We start from the raw sequence: 23,599 nt of genomic DNA on the forward strand, positions 1-23,599 counted from the left end.
ACTGATAGATTCTGGTGCGAGAGAAGGGTCGCTCCGAGAATATTCAAACACCGAGTATTGGCGCTGCTGCAATGGCGTCCTGTCATTGCGATGAAGAATTTATGCGGCGAAATCAGGTTTTACAGGTGATTATTCATAGTAATTCGTGTTATAAAACTGTCGAGATAATGGAGAATGGTCACCGAAGAGCTAGTGAACCGGATTAATTTGAGGAGAATCACGCATCACTGCTTTCATTCATTAAAAAATAACTTCATTCTTCATCTGTGTCTCATATCAATCCAATTCAATCCCCATTGGCTGCCATTCCTTCCTACAAATGAATTCAATTCATCATTTTTAGGCAGGTGCAAATATATCCAATAAGGCAGCGTTATTCCTGTTAATTCCAATGAGTTTAAGTGATTTGATGACTGAAGTGAGTTGTACTTCATTCCCAGTGCATTTTGCTGAGTAAAAGTATTATCTTTCACAGGACTTGTTACCAGCCGGATACGACTTCCGTGTTTGTTCGTTTGAATCATGCGATGATGGTTTTGTCGCGTCGATCTTCATGAAAATCACGACGAAAGAGGGCGCTCTGGAATGGTTGGCAGATTTCGAGCAGTCGTCGAAAACTACGTGGCGAAAGGATAAAACATACCCTCGTGAAACCGGCGCCAATCTATACAGAGTGAGGCTTAAATTTTGTACTTATGCTGTTTCATGCCCCCACCTACAACTGCCTTAAGAATAAAAAACAGTCTTGAAATGTTGCTTTGAGCTGATGATTTATTCAACGTTTTTGTCTTCATCCTGACGGTCTTCTTCAGTTCAGTATTTTCATCAATTACAGGTTGATCTTCGTTGTCAGCACAATACGAAGCCCAAAAATGAGCTAGCCAACTTGAAACTCTCGTCAAAAAACACAAATTGTCCGGCGAAATTGAACATTGTTGTGAAAAAGTCCAAGATGAGAAATGGAAGAAAATCAAGGTAATTGGGTAATTACGTTCTCGTTTTCAAATAAACTACATTTATTAGATGTATTCGAGGCTTATACATGGTCATGGACCCAGATCCACAAATTGTACATTACGATTTGACTCTTCATGAGATGCCACTGACAATCCTGGTTATTACATTCAAATCGATTTAGTCTTTAAATAGTAACATTGCCTTCCTTTCTCAGCAATCGTTCACAATATTTAATTCTAAGGGTAATGCTCACAATGCCCACAATGAAAGGATATTTAATCTCTATCCCATTAGATTATAGGGGCCTATGCAGATTGAATTCTGCCTCCATGCAATGCCTCAGTAAATACCAGCCTCTCAAGTCTGTTTATAAATTAGTGTCAAGGTCACTTCACAAGCTGCAGCATATGTAAGCTTAGTTCTGATTGGCTGGCTTGTTACTATCCAAGCCATTCACAGTCATATGACCTAGGGTTAGGGTTAGCTGGCAGTCCTGAGTGGCTGTGATGTCACTGGTCACCTGACCTAGGGTTAGGGTTAGCTGGCAGTCATGAGAGGTTGTGATGTCACTGGTCACCTGACCTAGGGTTAGGGTTAGCTGGCAGTCCTGAGTGGCTGTGATGTCACTGGTCACCTGACCTAGGGTTAGGGTTAGCTGGCAGTCATGAGAGGTTGTGATGTCACTGGTCACCTGACCTAGGGTTAGGGTTAGGTGGCAGTCATGAGTGCCTGTGATGTCACTGGTCACCTGACCTAGGGTTAGGGTTAGCTTGCAGTCATGAGTGCCTGTGATGTCACTGGTCACCTGACCTAGGGTTAGGGTTAGCTGGCAGTCATGAGAGGTTGTGATGTCACTGGTCACCTGACCTAGGGTTAGGGTTAGGTGGCAGTCATGAGTGCCTGTGATGTCACTGGTCACCCAGGAGTTTTAGGCTTTTGCCCTGAAATTCTAAACATTGTGTCTCTCAGAAGATTTTGTACACTTTGACCCCTAAATGTTTAGACTGATTTTCTTAACCATTTTTAAGGGCTTATTTTATTGCAATGAATGAAGCTATTTATCCTGAAGTTTAGAAACAGTTCAATGAAGTTCATATTTTGGCTCTTGTAGGAACCCTGTTAAAAATGTAAAAACTCAAACTGACTGGATTTTATTTCTAAATTCAGATCGAAACACGCTCACATAACCAACGGTTATTTCATGCGCGTTCATTTATCGTTCAAACATAATCATCTGATTGATTCACCGGATACGTATCGTAAACGTGATGTTAACGCTGAAACTATCGATAAATTAAAACAGCTTTACGCCGCCGGACATAGCCCGACTTCAGCCTCAGACGTCATCAGATTCCATCTCGAAGATAGATTCTACGACGATTATTTCATGAAATCGTCGGATAGAGCGGTAAATCCGGATTTCGGTTTCTGTTATCGGTAAGTTTGTGTTCTCGTCGGTCAAGAGAAAGTCGCAAACGCTGTTACTATGACAATACTGCGCCGCCCCAATTGTCGTTACGAGTTTACCAGACCTAATTCTATTTCGTTAGAGTAGTCTCTACTCTTATTAATTAAGAACTCAACTATTCTCAAAACTATGATCTAGATACTGTCAAATCAAAACTCTATTCAGTTAGAGCCATACCGGGTCTGGAACCGGACTCTAGAACTGTACTTTATTTGGAACCTGTCTTCAATTTCTGAAAAAGATGAATGTATTAATCTCCTTCACCTGTAGACAAAGGCCTGTATATTATACGTAATAGTTTTTTCTGGGCTTTATATTTCAGGCTGTACAGTAAAATATACGGTCACCCGTACAAGGCTCCGGATAAAGAGAATTTATTAATAGAACTCGAAGAAACGCTTAAAACGTATTGTACGGAACACGGCGTTCACCCGGAACAATTTGCTAAAGTTCGTATAACGCACGACGGTGAAACTTGTCTAGCTATATGTACGCCGTTGATGTTTCGCGTTCACCAAAAATGGGACACATCTTGCGAAATGGTGTTTGTTTATTCGCCACCGCCGGCGTCGAACGTCGATCGTCACGCTCATAAAGTATTCTTACTGTTAACGTATTCACCTCTCGGCGCGTTGCCACTCGGCGTCGTCGTGACTACGTCAGACAGCGTCGACACGCTGATATTCGCGTTCGACTTATACAAATCACTGCTGACCGATAATGATTTCTACAGTCGAGGAGAAAGTGGACCGGTATTATTTATCACAGACAACCACGAGGCGTTGAGGACGGCTTTACGTAACGCGTGGCCGACTGCGTTGTTGTTTCTATGCGTGATTCATCTGTTGCAGGGAATGCGCCGTTGGTTGTGGAATGGCGGCGCCACGATCGGTATCGACGCCAACGCGCGCGCCGAGATACTCTATCGATTACGTGACATGTTGTATCCGGAAAACGACGAACAACTCGACGAGATTTACGCGGAATCGGTCGCGAGGTGGTCGCACGAGTATCCGCGATTAGTCGAACAGTTACGGGATATCTACGACGACCGCGCCACCTGGGCGAATAACTACAGCGAACCGATGATGCGTATCGTGAAAGATAAAATCTTCGAACGTTTAAAACAATTCAATATGATTCAGTTGATAGACGTTATTACAACGCGATGGGACTGCGATTTGAAGAAACGATTGATCGATGCAGCCAACAAACGACTTGCGCCGAATCCGAAGTATTTCCCCGTCGATGCAGAAATCAATGAGGATGCAATTATCCAGGTATTAAAATATATAAAGTTAAAGTCCTTTTTCTTTACGATGTTCTGCTTACTGAATACAAGCACTTTCTGAGAACAAGAGCAGATTCAGGCGTTTTATAAAATTTAAACTCAAAATTTCGAGAGAAGCTCATTTATCTGAGTTATACTTAATCCTCAATAATAAACTGCAGCTTATGGTATTTCTTCATTCCCAATAATTGATGAAACTCTGAAGTCGGGACTCATCCCGGATTTTATCAAAAAGGCTACTGTAAATGTCATAAATGTATGTGTACAGTTGAACATCGTTATAAACAGTGTGTTATTTATTACATAGATGAAAGATAATGGTAGGGAAAAGCAATTATTTTTCCCGAGGTTTTTATTTCCCTTGTTCATTGTAAATGATATTTCACTGTAAGCGATTTCATTGTAACGAGGTTCTACTGTAGTGGATCATGTGTAAGGTATCTTAGTCGAGGATTATCATTACATTGATGAAACTGATCAAAAGCTCGTCGGGCACAAATTTGGACTAGGAAAAAAATATATATACTTATAATTTTTTATGATAAAATGATATATTTTGAACTTCTTTTAATTTAGGTTACCAATAAAATATTCAAAGTGCCTAGTTTTAGAAAACCAGGGATGATTTACGACGTTGATATGGAATTCGGGCTTTGTACGTGTACGATCGGCAGCACTGGTGGACCTTGTAAGCACCAAGGCATCGTTATGACGAAATACGGCGTTAAAACCTTCGATTCAGAGTCCGAGATTCTTCGGTTTGAACAACAGCAGTTTTATGAAATTGCGACAGGTAAAACATTTCATTCAGAATACCATAAAACAACCATTTATTGTAATCAAGTTTATGAGGGATAATTCTGAAATGAATCACTTTGTAGTGTGTCCTATGTTTGTGGAAAGATATCGCGTATATGATGTCATATTGTGCTGTTATACAGTAATTTAATTCAGCTGCCTCCAGATAAAGAAAATCAGTTTGGGTTATGGCATCCCCATAACCAATGGCATCCCTGTTGTGAAATGAAATTTGAAAGATTTATGCAACGGACCGGTTGCCTTGGAACCCACGATTAATTTTCTCCCTGAGACGAGCAAAATCCTGGGCAGTCGAAGCTATGATGAGTCAATATCAAATCTATTTATTGATTATTTTTTAGGAGATCCAGATTTCGTAGTGAACAATGATGAGAATGTAAATGAACGCAATCACGTCGACCTGAAAGCTGATTTTAAGTCTGGAAATGAACGTTCTACCGGTTGTGAGTCGGAAGATGAACTTTCTCTCGTTTTGGAATCATTAGATGACGTATTTAAAAATATAAAACAGAACGTCTTGCGGAATCCCGATGTTTTTCTGGAGCCGGTTCGCAATTTCGTGAAAACGTACCTCGAAGAATCTCCAATCACCGCTCTTCAACTGGCGGAAACGTTAGCAGCGCCTTCATCGCTAACGACGACGACGACAACAAATGGTGAATCGGTCGGAGTTCGGTCTGTTGTTAAACGCCGACGCGTTGACTCGCAATAATCATAATGTGAATGAAAATAACAGCTAAATGCATCTTTGATCTCGACGCTTCTTCCATCTGTCCTGATACTGTTGTAACCTAAATACAAAATCAAATCCGAAAGTCCTACTTTGTACAGTAAAACCTTCTTAATTTCAGATCATTCGGAACCAATGTAAATAAATCTATTTCAACAACGGTTTTGGAGTTGTTTGGATCAGAAATGTGAATGTAGCAAAATGTTGACATCATAAAAGACGATTAATTTCTCCTGTTGTTATGGTTTCACTGAACGCGTTTATAGTATTTTGAATGTAATTATGTAAAACATTATCCAGTGTATATGAGGATTATGTAACTGGTAAACAAATCATTTATTTTTTTGTCTCAGTCTTAATTTCTATAGCGATCAGGCTTATATGATGATTTATTTTTGATGGGGTCAACAGGATTGTATGTATTTGACATATAACGGTGTATTATACTGTACTGAAGAAGAATGAACGATATAAAAACTTTTTACAAGAATTGCGAATTATCTTGATTTATTGATTTATCTATCTAATAGGATGATCTAACAAGCATTTGAGGTAAAGGGAAAACGTGAAGAAGGACTGCAAGGTTACTAAGAGTAGTTGCAGTAGACTACTACCGGTATCGACTAAGTGTTACCGGCATAGACTAATGATGGTATCAAATTTTTGGATTTTTTCAATTTGACCTGATTGTTGTCAATTTTTCCCCGACTCGACTAGAGATACGCCGCATCTGGGATTAGACTCGAGCAACGGATGTCGTGATTCAGATATTACCGGAGCAACCCCATTCTTGTCGCAGAATTAGTGAGGTGGTTTAAGGCATTTTCCAGTTGATTATGCAGCCCTAATTTGTGTCTCATCTATCAAATATGTTGTGTAATCTTCTTGTCACCTGCTGGTCATGTCGCCTGAATTTTATATAACCATCTTAACTTATTGTTTTATGTATCCAATTCAATTCAATATAATTTATTCATCGACCTGCTATTTGGAATTTTACTACGATTTTCCTAACAATAAATAATGGGCAAAAAGAGAAATTAGTATCTCAATCGGTGTAACAGTTAAGTCCAACAATGAATTATAGTTTAAGGAATCCAAATCTGCAACAATCTAATCGGCATCCTCAATTACATCCCTGGCATCATCCGTAACCATGGATACAGTGCCTTTCACAAAAAGTGGACGCCACAATCTCAAATTATCGACAAACAACAAACAATTTTTCATTTAAAAACCGTTCAATCTCTATTCATTCAACACGATGTCGATGATGTGATTTACTTGATGTGTTTTTATTTATAATTTGTTCGTGTGACACTTGATTTCTAATATTATCAGAATACAAATATTTCATGATCGTTAATTAATGACTGCGTAACTGGGAAGTCATGAATATTTTTTTCTTTTTCAGTTTAACAATGAATATGATGATGGCACAGTGAATTCACACGCCGCAACTATGTATAATAAAGTTGGGCCTCTTCACCAACGACAGGTAACAGTGACAAGGAGTAGTGGTAAATCTTAAGTGTACGTCACGGGGTGCTGGTTCGTAGATACTGTACTAGGATGGCTGAAAAATGAGGCTAAGGTCAATGGAAAATTAACAATCAGTATTTATTGACTGTGAATACTTTCCATTGACTACTCATTCACCTCTACTCTACACTAGTGACTATAAGTAACAACAGCTTGTGCATCAAATAAAGTAGTTCACCTATAAAATAAACTCATCTTGTATTTGTCAACATCAACTGATTGATAAAACAACACCTAATTAATTGTTCATCTATTTTCAGGAATGGAAAATTAAGAAAAAAGTTTGTGCCAGATATGTGTTTGCAAAATCAACTCAAAATTCAGAAGAGTGAGTTTATGTTGGTTAGGCCTATAGCATTAATTTCAACTGCCGGAGTGCATCCAATCCACCGGTAGAGGGACTTATGTTTGCCATATTGGGTATTGCGGTCAAGATTTTCTAGGGTCCTTAAATAATCCTGAGCAATCCAGTTCATGTAATCACTGTTTGTTTAAAGGGTTTGTGCTTGCGGTCATCTTCGAACTGCCCACAGCAGAAAAACACTGGAAAAATCGTGTCGTGAAGATGCAAAAAATGATTGGAGTCCAGAGAATGATACGTACAATGAGCCAACTGATGCATATGGTGAAATAGAATTTATCGGATTCAATCAGCGAATTGGAAAGGTATAGAATCTAACAGGAAACATTGCTAGTTTATGTAGGTCTATGACTCGTCTATGATGTGTGTATATTTTCATCCTCGCTTGCCATGGGTCCAGTATCACTCCCGAACTCGCTTCCACCAGCCCCCTGGCCTCACGAAGCGTGATTTCATTACTGGAGCTGTTGCGCATGACGTCATATATCGATTTACGAAATACTTCCTTGTTCGGTAAAACGTTCGCTGATTGGTCCATTTAACGGGAAAACCAGAAGTCTACTGTCGGTTTGTTACAAGCGCTGTGATTGGTACGACCGGATTCTGGTCGGCTAGTAACGACTCATGAGGTCAAGGGGTTCGGGGAACAGCTTAAGCGTAGTGGGTCCGAATCCCTTGACGGGTGAAGATGGTATATTTTCAGTATTGTCGAGTGGCGTGTGATTCACGGATGGATGATATGAAGAGTTTACTTTTCGACCAATGGAATCTGAAAACACCGAATTTAATCATATCGGTAACAGGTGGTGCGAGAAGTTTTAAAATGAAACCACGTTTAAAGGAAATGTTTCAGCGTGGACTAATGAAAGTAGCAAGTACAACAGGTGCATATATCTATAGCCTATTGTATTCAATGAAGTTATTAGTTCATTTACCGCATGAATTCATAAGACAAGTATTATATGCAGTTTACAACTTTTTTGTCAGTCAGGAAGCACTTATATGTCCTACCTGAATAACATAGTTTCACTAAGGATTCGATCCCTCAACCTCTCGGTTGTGAGTCAAACACACATCCGATCCACCGAGCAACTGGAAACAAGACATTGATATCATGTTTTTATGACATTGAACTGTATATAGTGCTGTCAAACATAGTGTTTATATTTCTATGTCAGGTGCGTGGATTATAACAGGAGGCAATCATTCTGGAGTGATGAAACATGTCGGTGAAGCGGTCAGGGAATACAGTATAACTCATACCAGTAAAACACAAATAGTTTGCATAGGTATCGCGCCGTGGGGATACGTATCAAACCAATCGGATCTCATTAATCCACACGTAAGTTTCTAGTTCAATCTAGCGATACTTTAAAGGGGAAATCGTCGTTTTTGCTAATCTAGACTATTTATTGTGACTTACAGTGACAGTGATTGAGTTTCAAATGATTGAGGTAAATTCAAATTGGTGCTATAACCAAATTCATAACGCTGTGTACCTTTATAGGCAAATATCTCTAACGTACTATATATATATATATATATATATATATATATATATATATATATATATATATATATATATATATATATATATATATATATATATATATATATATATATATATATATATATATATATATATATATATATATATATATATATATATATATATATATATATATATATATATTATATATATATATACCGGCATATGTAAGCGAAGCCTTTGCTAGAACAACAGTTTTCGATATCTCCGAAAGTGTCCCAGGTTGTTCCTCGCAAATTTAGCTTCAGAGTATAGTCGAAGCATTGAATTAACTTTCAACTGAAGGAACTGCTCGGGAACATGTGTTTGTCGCCTACTTCCATGTTTCCCTGCATTGTGTGCGTTTGGCTTTAGAGTTAAAGCATTGACTATCAACTATCAACTCAAGGAAATATTTTGGTCTGTATTTTCTATGACCAATGTGGGATTGCATATGTTAGAATTTACAGAATTCTTTGTTTCAATCAAAGTACATAATTGGAAATGTTGGTTTTGGTTGGTATAAACAATCTTCCATCCAGGCTGAACTGGCAAGTAACTGGTTCGAGTTTATCATTGTCTACTATGTCGAGATTTAGAAATAAATCTTAGGGTTTAAGATCATGATATATTGAAGCACTCGAATGAATCAGCATATTGCGTATTGATTGTAGGGTTTATGGCCCGCTAAATACAGAATGGAAGCAAACATCCAGCGACGCGGTGAAATTCCGCTTGATTGTAATCATACACATTTTATACTCGTCGATAATGGCACAAAAAATCAAGCTGCGACTGAAATTCAGTTCCGCGCTGAATTAGAAAACTTTATATCGACGATGAAAACCAACACCGGTTGTGGTAAGTTTGTTTTAACGCGAACTGTCACCCTTCGCCTTAAATGTCTCAGTCATTATTTTGTGAAGCCTCGACCATTACTTTTGATAACATTTAGATGGTAATGTTGAGTATTTGTGGTTAATTCGTTTTCAATTAGAATCACTGAGATAAGATCCAAGATTGTCAGATTAATTTAAATCCAAAACTGAACTTTTATTGCTCTATCTCTATGAATTATATAACAACAGTATAAGATGAACCCTTTCAATGCTGACTGTAATTAGATTGTTTTCTTTCTAAATTTGTACGAAATGTAGCTCGATGCATTGAAATTATTTCTTCAATAGATAAAGTACCGATCGTTTGTGTTTTACTGGAGGGTGGTCCCGGCTCACTGGAGACTGTTTATAGAGCCATCAATGTAGGAACACCAGCAGTCATAGTACAGGTAAATAATGCACTATAAAAGAGCTATTAGGCCTACATAGGATTTCTTTGCCGGAAAAGGCATAAAAAAGATAACAAAATGGTAGAAATTTGGTCTCAAAATCTTAAGAATTAGTTAAAATCACGATAATCATAAGACATAAAATTGTCATTGCTCATCAGGAATAAAGCCCAGGGATAATTATATTTGATTATATTATCATATCAAACCGCAACGACTGCAGGATGTTTGAATACCGGTATCTAATATTTGTAGGGTTCAGGGCGTATGGCAGACTTGTTAGCTTTCGCATATTCAAATTCGACAGAAAAGAAAATTGATAATGAAGGAATAACTGATACGCAGTAAGTAAAACATTTTCATTAATGAGGAATGATGTTAAATGCTACTGTGGCAAGGATGGCAGGCGGGATCACTGTGGTTCCTCATTAACATATCATTTCATCTGGTTATTCTCATCATGCTCTGAATACGTTGTAAAGGTATATGGTTTATTGGTAGGTGTGGTAGCGAGATAGATAAAGATCTGGAAAACGTGTTGCTCGAAAGACTGGAGATGGAATGTCCGAAACATGTCCGCGATAAAGATTTGTGGAAAAATAAATACCTTGTATTTATCAAAGACTGTCTCAATAAACGCGATATGTTAACCGTGTTTCAAGTTTCTGAAAACGATTCTGCTGGGACGAGTTTATCCATTGATTTAGCGATTTTAAAAGCACTTTTAAAAGGTAAGAGTAACGCGACTTAAATCCTTAACTACTTAGGCCATGTTTGGCACAGGGGCAGATCCAGAAGTACATACTACTCAAGATAAGTTGTGCTTTTTTGAATTAATCACTAAATTTTTGCCTTTCGTCAAATAAGTCACTATAACTTAAACAATGTACACACTAGAAAACTTCATGACTTAATGTATCAGTTGTTAAGGAATGAAGAGTACATTGTAATTCATAGTTGGCACCTTTTTTTGCTGGAAAAGTGCACTTTTCTGTAAGTACTATGGTCAGAAATGACCGCCGGATCTGCCCCTGGGACAAACATACGTCCAAAAAAATGATCTTAGCAACGTCAGACTGGTCTTAAGTTGTAGGTTCGCGTCAAGATAAAGCCAGGAAAACATCGGGTTGAATTAGGATTTCCTGTCTAGAAGACAGACAGCCTAATAAGACTTCACTGTGCAGGTTATAGAATTTGTACTTTCAGCTAACAAAAATCAAATGTTGGATCAATTACGTTTGGCCCTCGCTTGGAATCGTGTGGACATTGCGCAGATGGAAATATTTACTGATCATAAGGATATTCCTGTGAGTTTCTATTTCCATGTATCTCTTGACCTGTTATATGTCAATCCATACATAGTTACTTTCACCATCGAACTCAAAGAGAGTTTTAGTCGAGAAAATCTTCCAGTCCAAAAGCATCAGATTTACTGCATATCGTTGAGTTCATTCTGTGTTTCTGATCGGATGTCGTATTTATATTCCTATTTTAGCCCGAACAATTGGAAGAAGTCCTGCAGATGGCTTTGATGTTGGATCGAGTTGACTTTGTTCGTCTGCTGCTAGAGAACGGTGTCAACATTCATGAATTTCTTACGATTGAACGAATTCTCAACCTTTACAACCACGTGAGCACATACAACACCCTCCTCGCTTTATTCATTTGTATCCAATGAAATTAATCCAGTATTTGAGAAATAGAGACATCATATTTTACATAACCGCATTCAGACTATGACCAGTTGATCAGTTAGCTGTTATCACTGGTCCAGCTAGACGTAACACTGTGACTTATCTAGACCTACTTAGCCTGATCGATTCAGGCCAGGAAATTCAGTCCAATCTTTTGCTAGATTATTATTGAATACCCAGCATTAAGTAATGTTGCATTCATCTATTTGTGAAACTTCGAATTACAGTATCTCGGTGATAGGAATTGTTTAGGAAATTGTCATTTTTAGCCTTATTGCGGTCAAATAATCATTTCCGTTGAATTTATTTTATGCAGCTTCCAAAGAACAGTTTGTTGTACTGTTTACTCAGTAAGTGCAGACAAGATGAGGTGAATATCTGGTACAACATGGTTAATGTCTTATTTCATTCCAAATACACAAACACTTGTTGCCATAACTCATAAAGAACAGGTGGGTAGCTGTACTAGTGCATTGATCCATTCTACAAGGTATCAAAGATTGGCAAAATGAACTGAGGTTATTTTTCCAATCGTTAAGAATCAAGGTTTGTAGGAATGAAAGTTGAAGTTTTCTCTGATTTCACCTCATTCCTCACGATGTATCTCGGCAATCTTTCAATACAGTGTGATATGGATTATAATCGATGTTCTTGCTTTGATACCCAGTAAATAAACTCAGTTCATTTATGAGTTATGGTTGATGATGTATGAGCATTTGAAATGAAATAGAGATCATTTCATTCAGTGATTGAATATTTGTTAATATCTTCCTTATAGAAATGAAATCTACTGATTTTGTATTCATGTTAGGTTGTCACTTTGAAAGCAGTTGGTAAACTGATTTCTGAGCTTATAGGAGACTTCTACAAACCACTTTACCTGCGAGATTCCAGGTACGATATTAGCGTGAAGACAACAGCTGAACTGATCACCAGTAAATGCGAGTTGCAGACCACGAGTTTTCGAGAAACCGATCGTCCTACGAGTTTTGATAATCCGACGCGAGAGTTGTTTGTTTGGAGTGTGTTACTCAATAGACAAAAAATGGCCAATTTGTTCTGGGAGGAAGGCAAGGTAAGATTCATTGATTCTGGGTTATAGAACTGTTGCAGATTTTCGGTATTTGTTTCTATATCGGCGTAAAAAATATAGAATTGATTAAATTTGTTTGCTGTGTACTGAAATATCCTAGGTTTTATTGAGGGTTGATTTCTGATTATTTTCTTTCATATTTCAATCAAATATTACTGAAACCCCTTCACTTTGTTACTGATAACGCTTTACGTTAAGAGGTTGGAATAATATCTAACATGTTTGATTCAGGTCAATTAAATTGCTAACTAGAAAATGTGCATAGCGAACCTATTCAAAATTTGACAAAAATCAATTTTCTGAGTAATTTCACGGATGAAATTTGCCTTGTCTGTCACTGGTTTGAGAGTTTGTGTGGGATTTTACAGGATAAAATAGCTGCAGCTCTGACGGCATCAAAACTGCTGAAATCATTGAAAAAGAGAACTGATGATTCTGAGTTAAAGAAAACGATATCCACAGCCGCTCTGTAAGTGCAACTTTCAATTTCGAACGTACCGTCAAAAGCTCATAGGACCTTTATATGATTTTGATATGAATAAATGAAATAACTCAATTCTTCCAATGAAATTTTATAAGGTCTGTCATTGTCATCGGGTAAATGGTAGGCCTATTCCATGTCACAATTTGGTGGTGGGTTCTTAACAAAAATACAGGGTGTAGCCATCTAACCCACAAAAATTGAGTTCTACGTATCTATTTGTGGCCATGGTAGGTAGAGCAGCTGTACTTCTGAGATTTCATAAAGCTAATAGAAAAGTACAGGGGAAAATTGTTTTGAAATATATTTTCATGTCTTTTTGGCTATTTTTATCTTGGTGATTGATTGCCTCTTTACTCTAGTTGACTTAGAATTTAGGTTATTGAATTTTTGAATCCTGGCAATTCCACTGCTGTATGCATGCAAAGAAAATTCAGGATCATTGTAGAGATTTATTTCATTTATTCTATTTCGATTTATAGTCTTTACTTAATTATCTACACATGTATTATTAAAGTTTACTGTAATGAATGAGATGATTTATTTTCAGTCATTTTGAGGAGTTAGCCATCGGTGTTTTGAACGAATGCTACACCGATGACAGTAGAAAAGCTCAAAAACTGCTGACAAGGCGTTTGAATCTTTACGGTAACACTACGTGTTTACTGCTGGCAGTCAAAGCAAATAACAAGAATTTCATCTCGCATCCGTGTTGTCAACTTCTGCTGAATAATATCTGGATGGGTGACCTAGATGAGGAAACGGAATCATGGAGGGTGAGTAAACATATTTGCAGGAGCCTTCATTTAGTTAACGATTCTTCAATTGTTAAAGTACAAACGTACAGTATCTGCAGTTATGAGCTCAACTTTTAGTTCATTCAACTCCAAAATCTTATGATGGTCTTTGAATAGCATCGCGATTACAATTTGAAACCTTTGGTGACATATCAGCTATAGTGTACAGTATATCAGATAAAACATATTATGTTAGTTGTTTAGGCGGACAATGAAGTATACATGTACATATATATTCTTTCAGATATGTTTGTGTGTCGTGTGTCCTCTGTTCGTAATGTCGCGTAATGTAATCAACTTCAGCGAAGACCAACGATCGTTTAATTCGCTCGGTGATCGGTACATGTCATTCTTCCAAGCCCCAGTTATAACGTTCATGTATAACTGTGTAAGTGAGCTCTGATTAAATCAATCGGAAAACATATTCTATATTAATTTCAAATGGAGGAAAAACTGCGAAATTTGACTCGGTTGACAGGGTATTTTATCTATCCATCCAAAATGTTGCAATCAGGGATTAAAAGTCTTGAAGTTGTTGTATAATCGAGGGTTGACTGTAATTCATTGATGATTTATTTCGCTATTTGTTTCAGATATCATACCTAATGTTTCTGTTACTGTTCACGTATGTGGTGCTATTCGATTTCTCCGCTCACGGACCCGGCGTAGCGGAGATCGTCTTGACCGTCTGGATCGGTTCGTTTCTCGCCGAGGAAATACGTCAACTCGTAACCGACGAATCGAGCCACAACGCGCAATTGAAATTACGCAGTTACGTGAAAAACGGTTGGAACATATTGGACATGTTGGGTATCGGGTTGTTCGTAGCGACGGTGGCTTTACGATACGTCGAAAATACAGAGACGTTTACAGCCGCGCGAATCATCTTATCTTTCGATTTGATGATGTACTTCTTCCGTGTTTTGCACATATTCTACGCTCGCAAATCACTCGGCCCAAAACTCGTCATGATCGGAAAAATGGTGAGTGTTACAATTTATATCAAACCTTTTCAATACGGATGCTTTCCCACTTAAAATGCTGGGAGTAAATTCATAATTTTCTAAAAAATACACAGCTTGCATTTTCATATACGGGTAGTACATGCGCATGTTTTGTGTTCATATTTTCCTCCCTGTGGGTTATATCTAACTCACTGTGGCTCGATTATCCGTATTTCAACCAGCTAATTGCTCATATTGTTTTGATTTCAGACGATAGATTTGACCTACTTCGTTGTGATATTGATGGTATTTGTTTTGGCGTATGGACTCGCGTCTCAGGCCATTCTTTATCCGAATGCTCCGTTGAACGCAGAGATCGTTATATCTGTTCTACGAAAATCATATTTTCAAATGTATGGTGAATTGTTTCTCGAAGAAATAGAAGGTAACAAGTGGAAATATTTGATGATTCATAACTCTTGCGACTTTTGGCTTTTTGGCTGATAAACGAGGGTGGTTTAACTGAACATCATCACGAAAATATTTCATGTTTCTTTTTAGTTAACATTCTGTTGAAACATTTCTGTGAACACATCTTAACGTTTCAGAAACGATTTCGAAACCTTGTTGATACTTTGAAAACTTTTTAAAAATGTCCATTCATTCCTTTTGTGATGGATAGTGCTCTTGGGGCACTTAAAAATGAACCAATTTTCTTGTTGAAAGAAATGAGTAAGCTTATGAATATATTTTCACCAAGATGATGAAATCCTGACCTTGAGTTGACACTCAGGTATATTTTGTATTTGATACGGTATTTAATTTACAGGACAGGACGTATGTACTAGTAACCGGACTCTGTGGATGAATGGTCCATTACCTCGATGTCCTGAATACATATCAACTATCATCGTTCCAATACTATTGGGAATGTATATTCTATTCACCAATGTTCTGATGTTCAATTTGTTAATTGCTATATTCAGGTGAGTTGATGTTGCTAACTAATCAATTTTGCAGTCTTCTCTTAAAGAAAGAGACTTCTTCCTCTAAACAGTAATCGCGATGAATAGGTATCATACTTTTTTGGAAACATGGACTATAAAGATAATATATAGAATCTCGCAACTAATGAAGAAAAAAGTCTGAAATATTTCCTGTTTGAACTTTTTATGCACTATACATATATACAAATGTATATATTTTTATAAAATGCAATTTCACGGCCTCTGACACTGGATAATGGATCAACAAAAAATATAGAATTTAATCGATTCAGTCTATCAGTACCAGACGGAAGGTAGAACTCTATCTCCAAAATTATTGGTCTGACCATGGATCCATTCAATCTGGCCCTGGTCACTCTGATCACTCATCTGAAGATAAATTCCCATGAATTTTTGAAATATTACGATAATTATTTCAGATTTACGGCTATCAATATCTAACATTGTCAATCTTTCAAATAACTTCAGATATTGTGATTTTTCATCACGTTTTAGTTACACGTTTAATCGAATCCAAGAGAATACTGACAGATATTGGAATTTCCAACGTTATTTCCTCATCCACGAGTACCGTAATCGTCCACCGATACCGCCACCTGGTGTACTGATATGTCATGTCTCTATCGCAGTTAAATCGCTCGTGAATTTTCTTCGCAGTTCATCGCGGGAGAAGTCAATGAAAAGTAAGTCTGTTTCAACATTAATAGAAATCTATTTTCATATACATGTACAAATACTAGCGAAGAACCCGTCGTCCAAGGACGAGTTTTATGATCGAATTCGACTTCATTATTCTGCTTCACAGGTATTGATGGAAGGAGGATGAGCCCTATTGTTATTGGCATATATTCAGCACCTATTCACCACTGGCAGGTCTGAGAGCAAACCATCTATTAATTCTACCTTATGTTATAGTGTCAGGCTTTAGACAATCCCGTTGGGGGTGTGGTCGTCCCACTCCACAGTGCCTTTGATTTTTTTACTATTGCTAAGGGTCTCAATCCTCTTCCAGGATATTTTTATAAAGATAATCAGCTACATTTTCACACTTGAAACATTGATAAGTAGGGGAGGTGTAGGCATCACTGGCATCTTCCGATCCAGGCAGTCCGATCCAGACTATCCTTTATATAATGGCTGGGCTGACGACATTTATAACGTATATACTGTCACCACTTTTTTCTTCTCAGTTCATCATCCATTTTGGACACCTTGGCGACAAGTTCTCGCAACGCAACCTGTCCAGCTTTTGCTCTAAATTTGCCTCGAAATCTCGATCATTATTAATTATTATTTTGTCATCACCCATAAGGGTGGGTACATGTTAATGTTATAGACACTAAGTGCGTTCTTTTTATTACCTCTAGAATAGTGACAGTGACGGATAACTACAGTGTTACTGTCACATACTTGATGTATCTCGCATACCTCACTGTTTGTAGAGTTTAATACTATACGCGGGTGACCTATAAACCCTTCATCATTATATCCAATGCTTATCACTGCTCCTTTATTACCGGTCATAGGGTTTACTGATAATAATACGTGTTTGTCACTTATAACACATGGGTATCCCCACACTGGATCAAACTTTAGTCCACAATCCTTTAGATCGATAGAACTGATAAGTTTTGCTTGAGATGTTAGATTCAGTAATCTACGGGTACGCTTGCAATAAATGAACATCCGTCCCCGTGAATCAACATCGAAACAGTTAACACAGTAATCTCCGTCCGGGAGCTGATATTTCTTCACTCGGTTCCTATCTATCAAACTGTTTTCAGAGTTTTCAAGTAAATATAAAACATGAACGTCTCCTCCTGATTCTATATAGATATTGTTACCACTGATTACTAGAGTTCCACATCCTGACAGGATTTCAGTGATATCTTCTTCTAACAATTTGTTGTAATTTCTATATTTTCTCAGGTAGTATTTCCAGTTTTTCTCCACGAGTACATACAGATATCTACCACTATCAGTATCGAGTCCTTGGACCGGACCACTGCACCTAATGTATCTCTTCATTACATTCTTATCATCCATATAATATATATCACTAGACCTCCACTGCGCACACACTAAATGTGACTGTTGACCCACCTGCTCACCAGGAAATGATGTCACTAGGCTTGGAGCGAAGTCTGTCTGAATCTGTTCACTGATCATCAATGAATCAATGACGTCATCTCGGCGTTTCATATGACACGTGACATCATCAGTTGATCTCTCAACTACATCAATTCTCCCTATGAGGTCATCAGTAGACCTCTCCACTTTATCAATTCTCCCTATAACATCATCAATTGAGCTCTCCACTTTATCGATGATGTCATCAGTAGATTTTTTCATTTCATCGATTCTCGGAATGATGTATTCAGTAGATATTTCCACTTGTTCAATTCTCCCTATGAAATCACTGATAGTTTTCTCAATGACGTCATCGATAGTTTTGTTTAGTTTTACTTCCAATGCTACAAGTTGTTGTTCAGTGCAGAACTGGTTCAGCCTCTCTTCAATTTGTTGTTCAGTGCAGAACTGGTTCAGCCTCTCTTCAATTTGTTGTTCAGTACAGCATCGGTTCAGCCTCTCTTCAAGTTGTTGTTCAGTACAGCATTGGTTCAGCCTCTCTTCAAGTTGTTGTTCAGTACAGCATCGGTTCAGCCTCTCTTCAAGTTGTTGTTCAGTACAGAACCGGTTCAGCTTCTCTTCAAGTTGTTGTTCAGTACAGCATTGGTTCAGCCTCTCTTCAAGTTGTTGTTCAGTACAGAACCGGTTCAGCTTCTCTTCAAGTTGTTGTTCAGTACAGCATTGGTTCAGCCTCTCTTCAAGTTGTTGTTCAGTACACAACCGGTTCAGCCTCTCTTCAAGTTGTTGTTCAGTACAGCATTGGTTCAGCCTCTCTTCAAGTTGCTGTTCAGTACAGAACCGGTTCAGCCTCTCTTCAAGTTGTTGTTCAGTACAGCATTGGTTCAGTCTCTCTTCAAGTTGTTGTTCAGTACAGCATTGGTTCAGTCTCTCTTCAAGTTGTTGTTCAGTACAGCATTGGTTCAGCCTCTCTTCAAGTTGTTGTTCAGTACAGAACCGGTTCAGCTTCTCTTCAAGTTGTTGTTCAGTACAGAACCGGTTCAGCTTCTCTTCAAGTTGTTGTTCAGTACAGCATTGGTTCAGCCTCTCTTCAAGTTGTTGTTCAGTACAGCATTGGTTCAGCCTCTCTTCAAGTTGTTGTTCAGTACAGCATTGGTTCAGCCTCTCTTCAAGTTGTTGTTCAGTACAGAACCGGTTCAGCTTCTCTTCAAGTTGTTGTTCAGTACAGAACCGGTTCAGCTTCTCTTCAAGTTGTTGTTCAGTACAGCACCGGTTCAGCCTCTCTTCAAGTTGTTGTTCAGTACAGAACCGGTTCAGCATCTCTTCAAGTTGTTGTTCAGTACAGCATTGGTTCAGCCTCTCTTCAAGTTGTTGTTCAGTACACAACCGGTTCAGCCTCTCGTCAAGTTGCTGTTCAGTACAGCACCGGTTCAGCATCTCTTCAAGTTGTTGTTCAGTACAGAACCGGTTCAGCATCTCTTCGTTTATTTCTATAGTGCGTTTCAGTTGGATGAATTTTTTTTCTAAATTATCATAACAATGGTTAACATGTTCGATCAGAGAACTATGAGGTTCATCAATGTATGATGGAACTGTTTCGGTTTCACTGATCGGTAATTCCACATTCACTTTATACAAGTATTGTGTTTTGTGTCTGGTACCGATCACATGGAGCCCAGCACCTATTGATTGCGGTGATTGTTGAAGTCGCGATTTGTATATTTCACACATTTCTTCATTTTCACATTTAACGATAAACACATGATTCTGGGGTTGATGATTGAATGATATTTGATAATCCGGTATCTCCACACCAGAGGGCGCTTCTCTCCATTCTAATTTCACCTGAAATATGAAAAACAATGATTAGTTTTTACTCTCACCTCGCAGTGGTCGCGCCTCTGATATCACATGCAGGTGATGATGAAACTGAAGATGGAAGTTGTAGATTATTAATTACCTCATCAAACGGCATCATCTGCACCACTATTATTTGTTCCGTATAAATGTTTTTTAGCTTGTCTTCAATAACAGTCTCCAATTCTTCACTCCACATTGTGATTTCCAATTGTAATAAATTGCCATCAACAGTTATCCGATCGGATTCCAAATTAAACAATGGTTGATAATAAAAGTTTAGGATCTTTCTATGCTGATTATCCTGGTCAGACCACAGGTTAACGCGACGTCCTTCGAAAGAAACGGAAAGTTCAAACCTTTCGGGATTGCTAGTAGCCATTGTATACTGTTGACGCGTCCAAAGCCAGAAATGAACTCGGGTGTGTATCAGAACAGTCAGGTGATATTCCCAGGGTTAAATTCTAAAGTCGAGATTTTAGATCAAAAAAGCCAGTCCGGTTCAATTCTATTCTTTTTTTGTGTCATAATGACTGATATTTTGAATTATGGAGCCTCTTATCAGATCTCAAGACACAGTTTGTATGTTGTTATTTTTGCCTAAGTAAATAAAGACAAAGATAAGATAGATAAAAACCTTTGAAAAACTAGTTCATCTATAGCAGTAAATTACTAAAAGGCTGAAGGAACACTGATATAGTCACAGTTAACTTATCTATTCATTTCTAATAAAAAGAAGAATTTATTGGTTAATTACTATATACCATGTTTACAGATGATAATTGCGGTAATGGTTTTAGCAACTTCTAACTTTAATCTACCGAATTGTAAAACTTATTTAGAGGGTCAAATGATGTATAATACATGTATATATAGATAGTGTCTTATATATATTTGAAATTCTCTGAATCCAGAAATGAAGCGTACAACAGAAGATGCCAGTGATGAATGTAAACAGTTGTTGCTCTGGGAGAATATAAACTGTGAGGAATACTTGCATCGTTTGAGACGAAATAAAAATGACAGCCTCGAAAATCGCCTCAATGAAACCATGAAAAAGTAAGGGGTTCATATACAGAACATATGCAAAAAATGCCAATTTAAACCAACAAGGCAGAAAACCCGTTGTCACAATATTTAGATTTTTGTTCTCATAATTTCAGAGTAGAACAATTATCCCAACGAATGTACAGTATCCAAGAATTTGCCCAGACCGTCAAAGTTGGTGGTGGTGGTAAGATCACTGATGTTACCGTGAATTCTGTCACACCTGCTGCAAATACTAGTCTATCGGAATTCCGGTTAGCTACAGATGCTAAGTTAGATTTGATCATTCAAACTTTGAAGAATTTAGGTAAGGGACTGTTCTCAAAGTGTCTACTAAGCAAAGCTAATAACGATTAAATCATGATCGTTCAGAACTTACTCTCCTACTGGGTTCAGTTTTTACATGCACCCTAAAAAAGATGGATTAGTATAAATATTGATTTAGCCGTATACACAGATTGTGTACAGATCTATTTCTAGCTTTCATGTGTACTTTATACATACATATTTTGACATATCATGACTGCGTACCTGCTGCAATTTCTGAATCATCTCATAGAAAATACTGTAAAGGATCAGTTTAATCTAGATTGAATATTTATAATCCACTTCTACTAAAATGTAATCGTAATTGCGGAATATTATGAATTCTCTCGTGAAATCTCATTATCTCCGTTACTAAAGTTTCTCAGACAGGTCTGTTATTTATTCCGTGAATTTTTTGCAGGTGATGAAAAGAGGAAACGAAAAAAAGAAAAGAAACGCCACGCCGAACAATTGGAGCAACTATCAGAAAATATATCGTCCGTCCGGTTACAGGATACATCCGCTGAACAATAATACATCAACTGCTGTACGAAATCATACTCACTGAGTACAAGAGATTTAATAGAGCAGTTCATAAAACTGTCGATACAATCGATTTTACAAGTGTTTTATGTATTCACTATGTATTAAAATTGTATTATCTTTTAGAGTCTATTTTTATTTCAAAATATGTATTGCAAGATACACTTTACATATATATTTTTATGAGTTTCCTTCAGTAGCAGCTATGATTTATACATGTAATAGAGCCGTCCATTATACATAATGATTACAAATGTAGTTAATGTTGCATTGAATTGTGATAAGCATCTCTTCTATTGTAGGTTAATTTTTTATTGAGTGATTTTTTGATATACGGGTAATGTTTATATTGTCTCATTTTTAGTTTAGTAGTTTTAGTAGTGTGACCTTAGTGGGTCTGAAGGAATGGCCAGGGCCTTTTTATAGGTTATTATGACTCTATTAGCAGAGCTTAGTCCATGTTTTTGTCTTGACAGCCAACGACAGGGGCAGTTTCAAAAACAGGGACCCTTTGGTTCCCAGTCCTCCACTTAACCAACTGAGCCAACCGCACAAGACATCCAATGTAGGTATCAAATTCAAGCCTAGAACCACCTTCAGACGTTCACCAGTGCCATGTGTCCTTTGAAAGTGTGCTGATGAAACGACTTATTATGTCTAGGAGTCACAAACCATTTTGTTGCTTAATTTTCAATCAAATTGAGGTCCTGTACTCAAGTAATCAATCAGAAATTTTAAGAATGGTGATAAGAATAGATCAAGTAAATCTATGAAATTGTATCTCTCTAATTTGTTATTCCTTGTCTCTTGTATTCTTTGGGACGATTGTTCTATCTCAAACTTGCTGTACATGGTTGGCAGCAAACGTGATTAAAGCACTTTGGATAATGGACCTAGGGTTATCTGGTATCACAGGCACTCATGACTGCCAGCTAACCCTAACCCTAGGTCAGCTGACCAGTGACATCATAGGCACTCATGGCTGCCAGCTAACCCTAACCCTAGGTCAGCTGACCAGTGACATCATAGGCACTCATGGCTGCCAGCTTACCCTAACCCTAGGTCAGCTGACCAGTGACATCAAAGGCACTCATGACTGCCAGCTAACCCTAACCCTAGGTCAGCTGACCAGTGACATCACAGGCACTCATGACTGCCAGCTAACCCTAACCCTAGGTCAGCTGACCAGTGACATCAAAGGCACTCATGACTGCCAGCTAACCCTAACCCTAGGTCAGATGACCAGTGACATCAAAGGCACTCATGACTGCCAGCTAACCCTAACCCTAGGTCAGATGACCAGTGACATCACAGGCACCCATGACTGCCAGCTAACCCTAACCCTAGGTCAGGTGACCAGTGACATCACAGGCACCCATGACTGCCAGCTAACCCTAACCCTAGGTCAGCTGACCCGTGGCATCACAGGCACTCATGACTGCCAGCTAACCCTAACCCTAGGTCAGGTGACCAGTGACATCATAGGCACTCATGGCTGCCAGCTAACCCTAACCCTAGGTCAGGTGACCAGTGACATCACTGCCTCTTATGACTGCCAGCTAACCCTAACCCTAGGTCAGGTGACCAGTGACATCACTGCCTCTTATGACTCTAATCATAACTGTTGAGAAAAGTCTAGACTTCAAAATGTTTGTCCTTTTATTTCTGTAAAATTATCAAATATATTTATGAAATTGTATCTCTTTAACTTGTTATTCGTTGTCTCTTGTTTTCTTTGGGATGATTGTTCTATCTCAA

At 38.0% G+C, this 23,599-nt stretch overlaps 2 protein-coding genes across 2 annotated transcripts; one reads left to right on the forward strand and one right to left on the reverse strand.

Moving 5' to 3' along the window:
* Window positions 1–8: 8 nt before the first annotated feature.
* On the forward strand, window positions 9–23,494 carry LOC141909269 (transient receptor potential cation channel subfamily M member 8-like; the record flags this gene model as incomplete). Its single annotated transcript, XM_074799659.1, has 31 exons — window positions 9–125; window positions 476–673; window positions 836–975; window positions 2,125–2,394; window positions 2,748–3,705; window positions 4,293–4,509; window positions 4,877–5,244; window positions 6,299–6,328; window positions 6,680–6,763; window positions 7,068–7,135; window positions 7,305–7,473; window positions 7,872–8,052; window positions 8,347–8,510; window positions 9,371–9,557; window positions 9,884–9,984; window positions 10,240–10,328; window positions 10,486–10,715; window positions 11,191–11,291; window positions 11,480–11,614; window positions 11,995–12,048; window positions 12,490–12,753; window positions 13,140–13,240; window positions 13,803–14,028; window positions 14,294–14,437; window positions 14,643–15,032; window positions 15,264–15,438; window positions 15,823–15,979; window positions 16,496–16,683; window positions 20,860–21,004; window positions 21,109–21,299; window positions 21,720–23,494. Coding segments are annotated over 31 exons (5,955 nt in total), but the record flags the coding sequence as incomplete, so codon positions are not given.
* Window positions 16,634–20,343, reverse strand: LOC141908659 (uncharacterized). Its single transcript, XM_074798786.1, has 2 exons — window positions 20,049–20,343; window positions 16,634–19,933 (listed from the first exon to the last, which is right to left on the reverse strand). The coding sequence occupies exons 1-2, from the start codon at window positions 20,325–20,327 to the stop codon at window positions 17,291–17,293; spliced, it is 2,922 nt and encodes a 973-aa protein (XP_074654887.1). The 5' UTR covers window positions 20,328–20,343; the 3' UTR covers window positions 16,634–17,290.
* Window positions 23,495–23,599: the final 105 nt, after the last annotated feature.

Source organism: Tubulanus polymorphus, chromosome 7 (assembly GCF_964204645.1).
Source record: "Tubulanus polymorphus chromosome 7, tnTubPoly1.2, whole genome shotgun sequence".
In the NCBI taxonomy this organism is placed as follows: domain Eukaryota; kingdom Metazoa; phylum Nemertea; class Palaeonemertea; order Tubulaniformes; family Tubulanidae; genus Tubulanus; species Tubulanus polymorphus.

Bases quoted from the DNA above. Each gene is read 5' to 3' on its own strand.
- LOC141908659 (XM_074798786.1), bottom strand. From the start codon at position 20,327: ATGGCTACTAGCAATCCCGAAAGGTTTGAACTTTCCGTTTCTTTCGAA. The intron at 19,934-20,048 runs GTAATTAATAAT...TTCATATTTCAG, and splicing joins AGATGATGCCGTTTGATGAG to GTGAAATTAGAATGGAGAGA.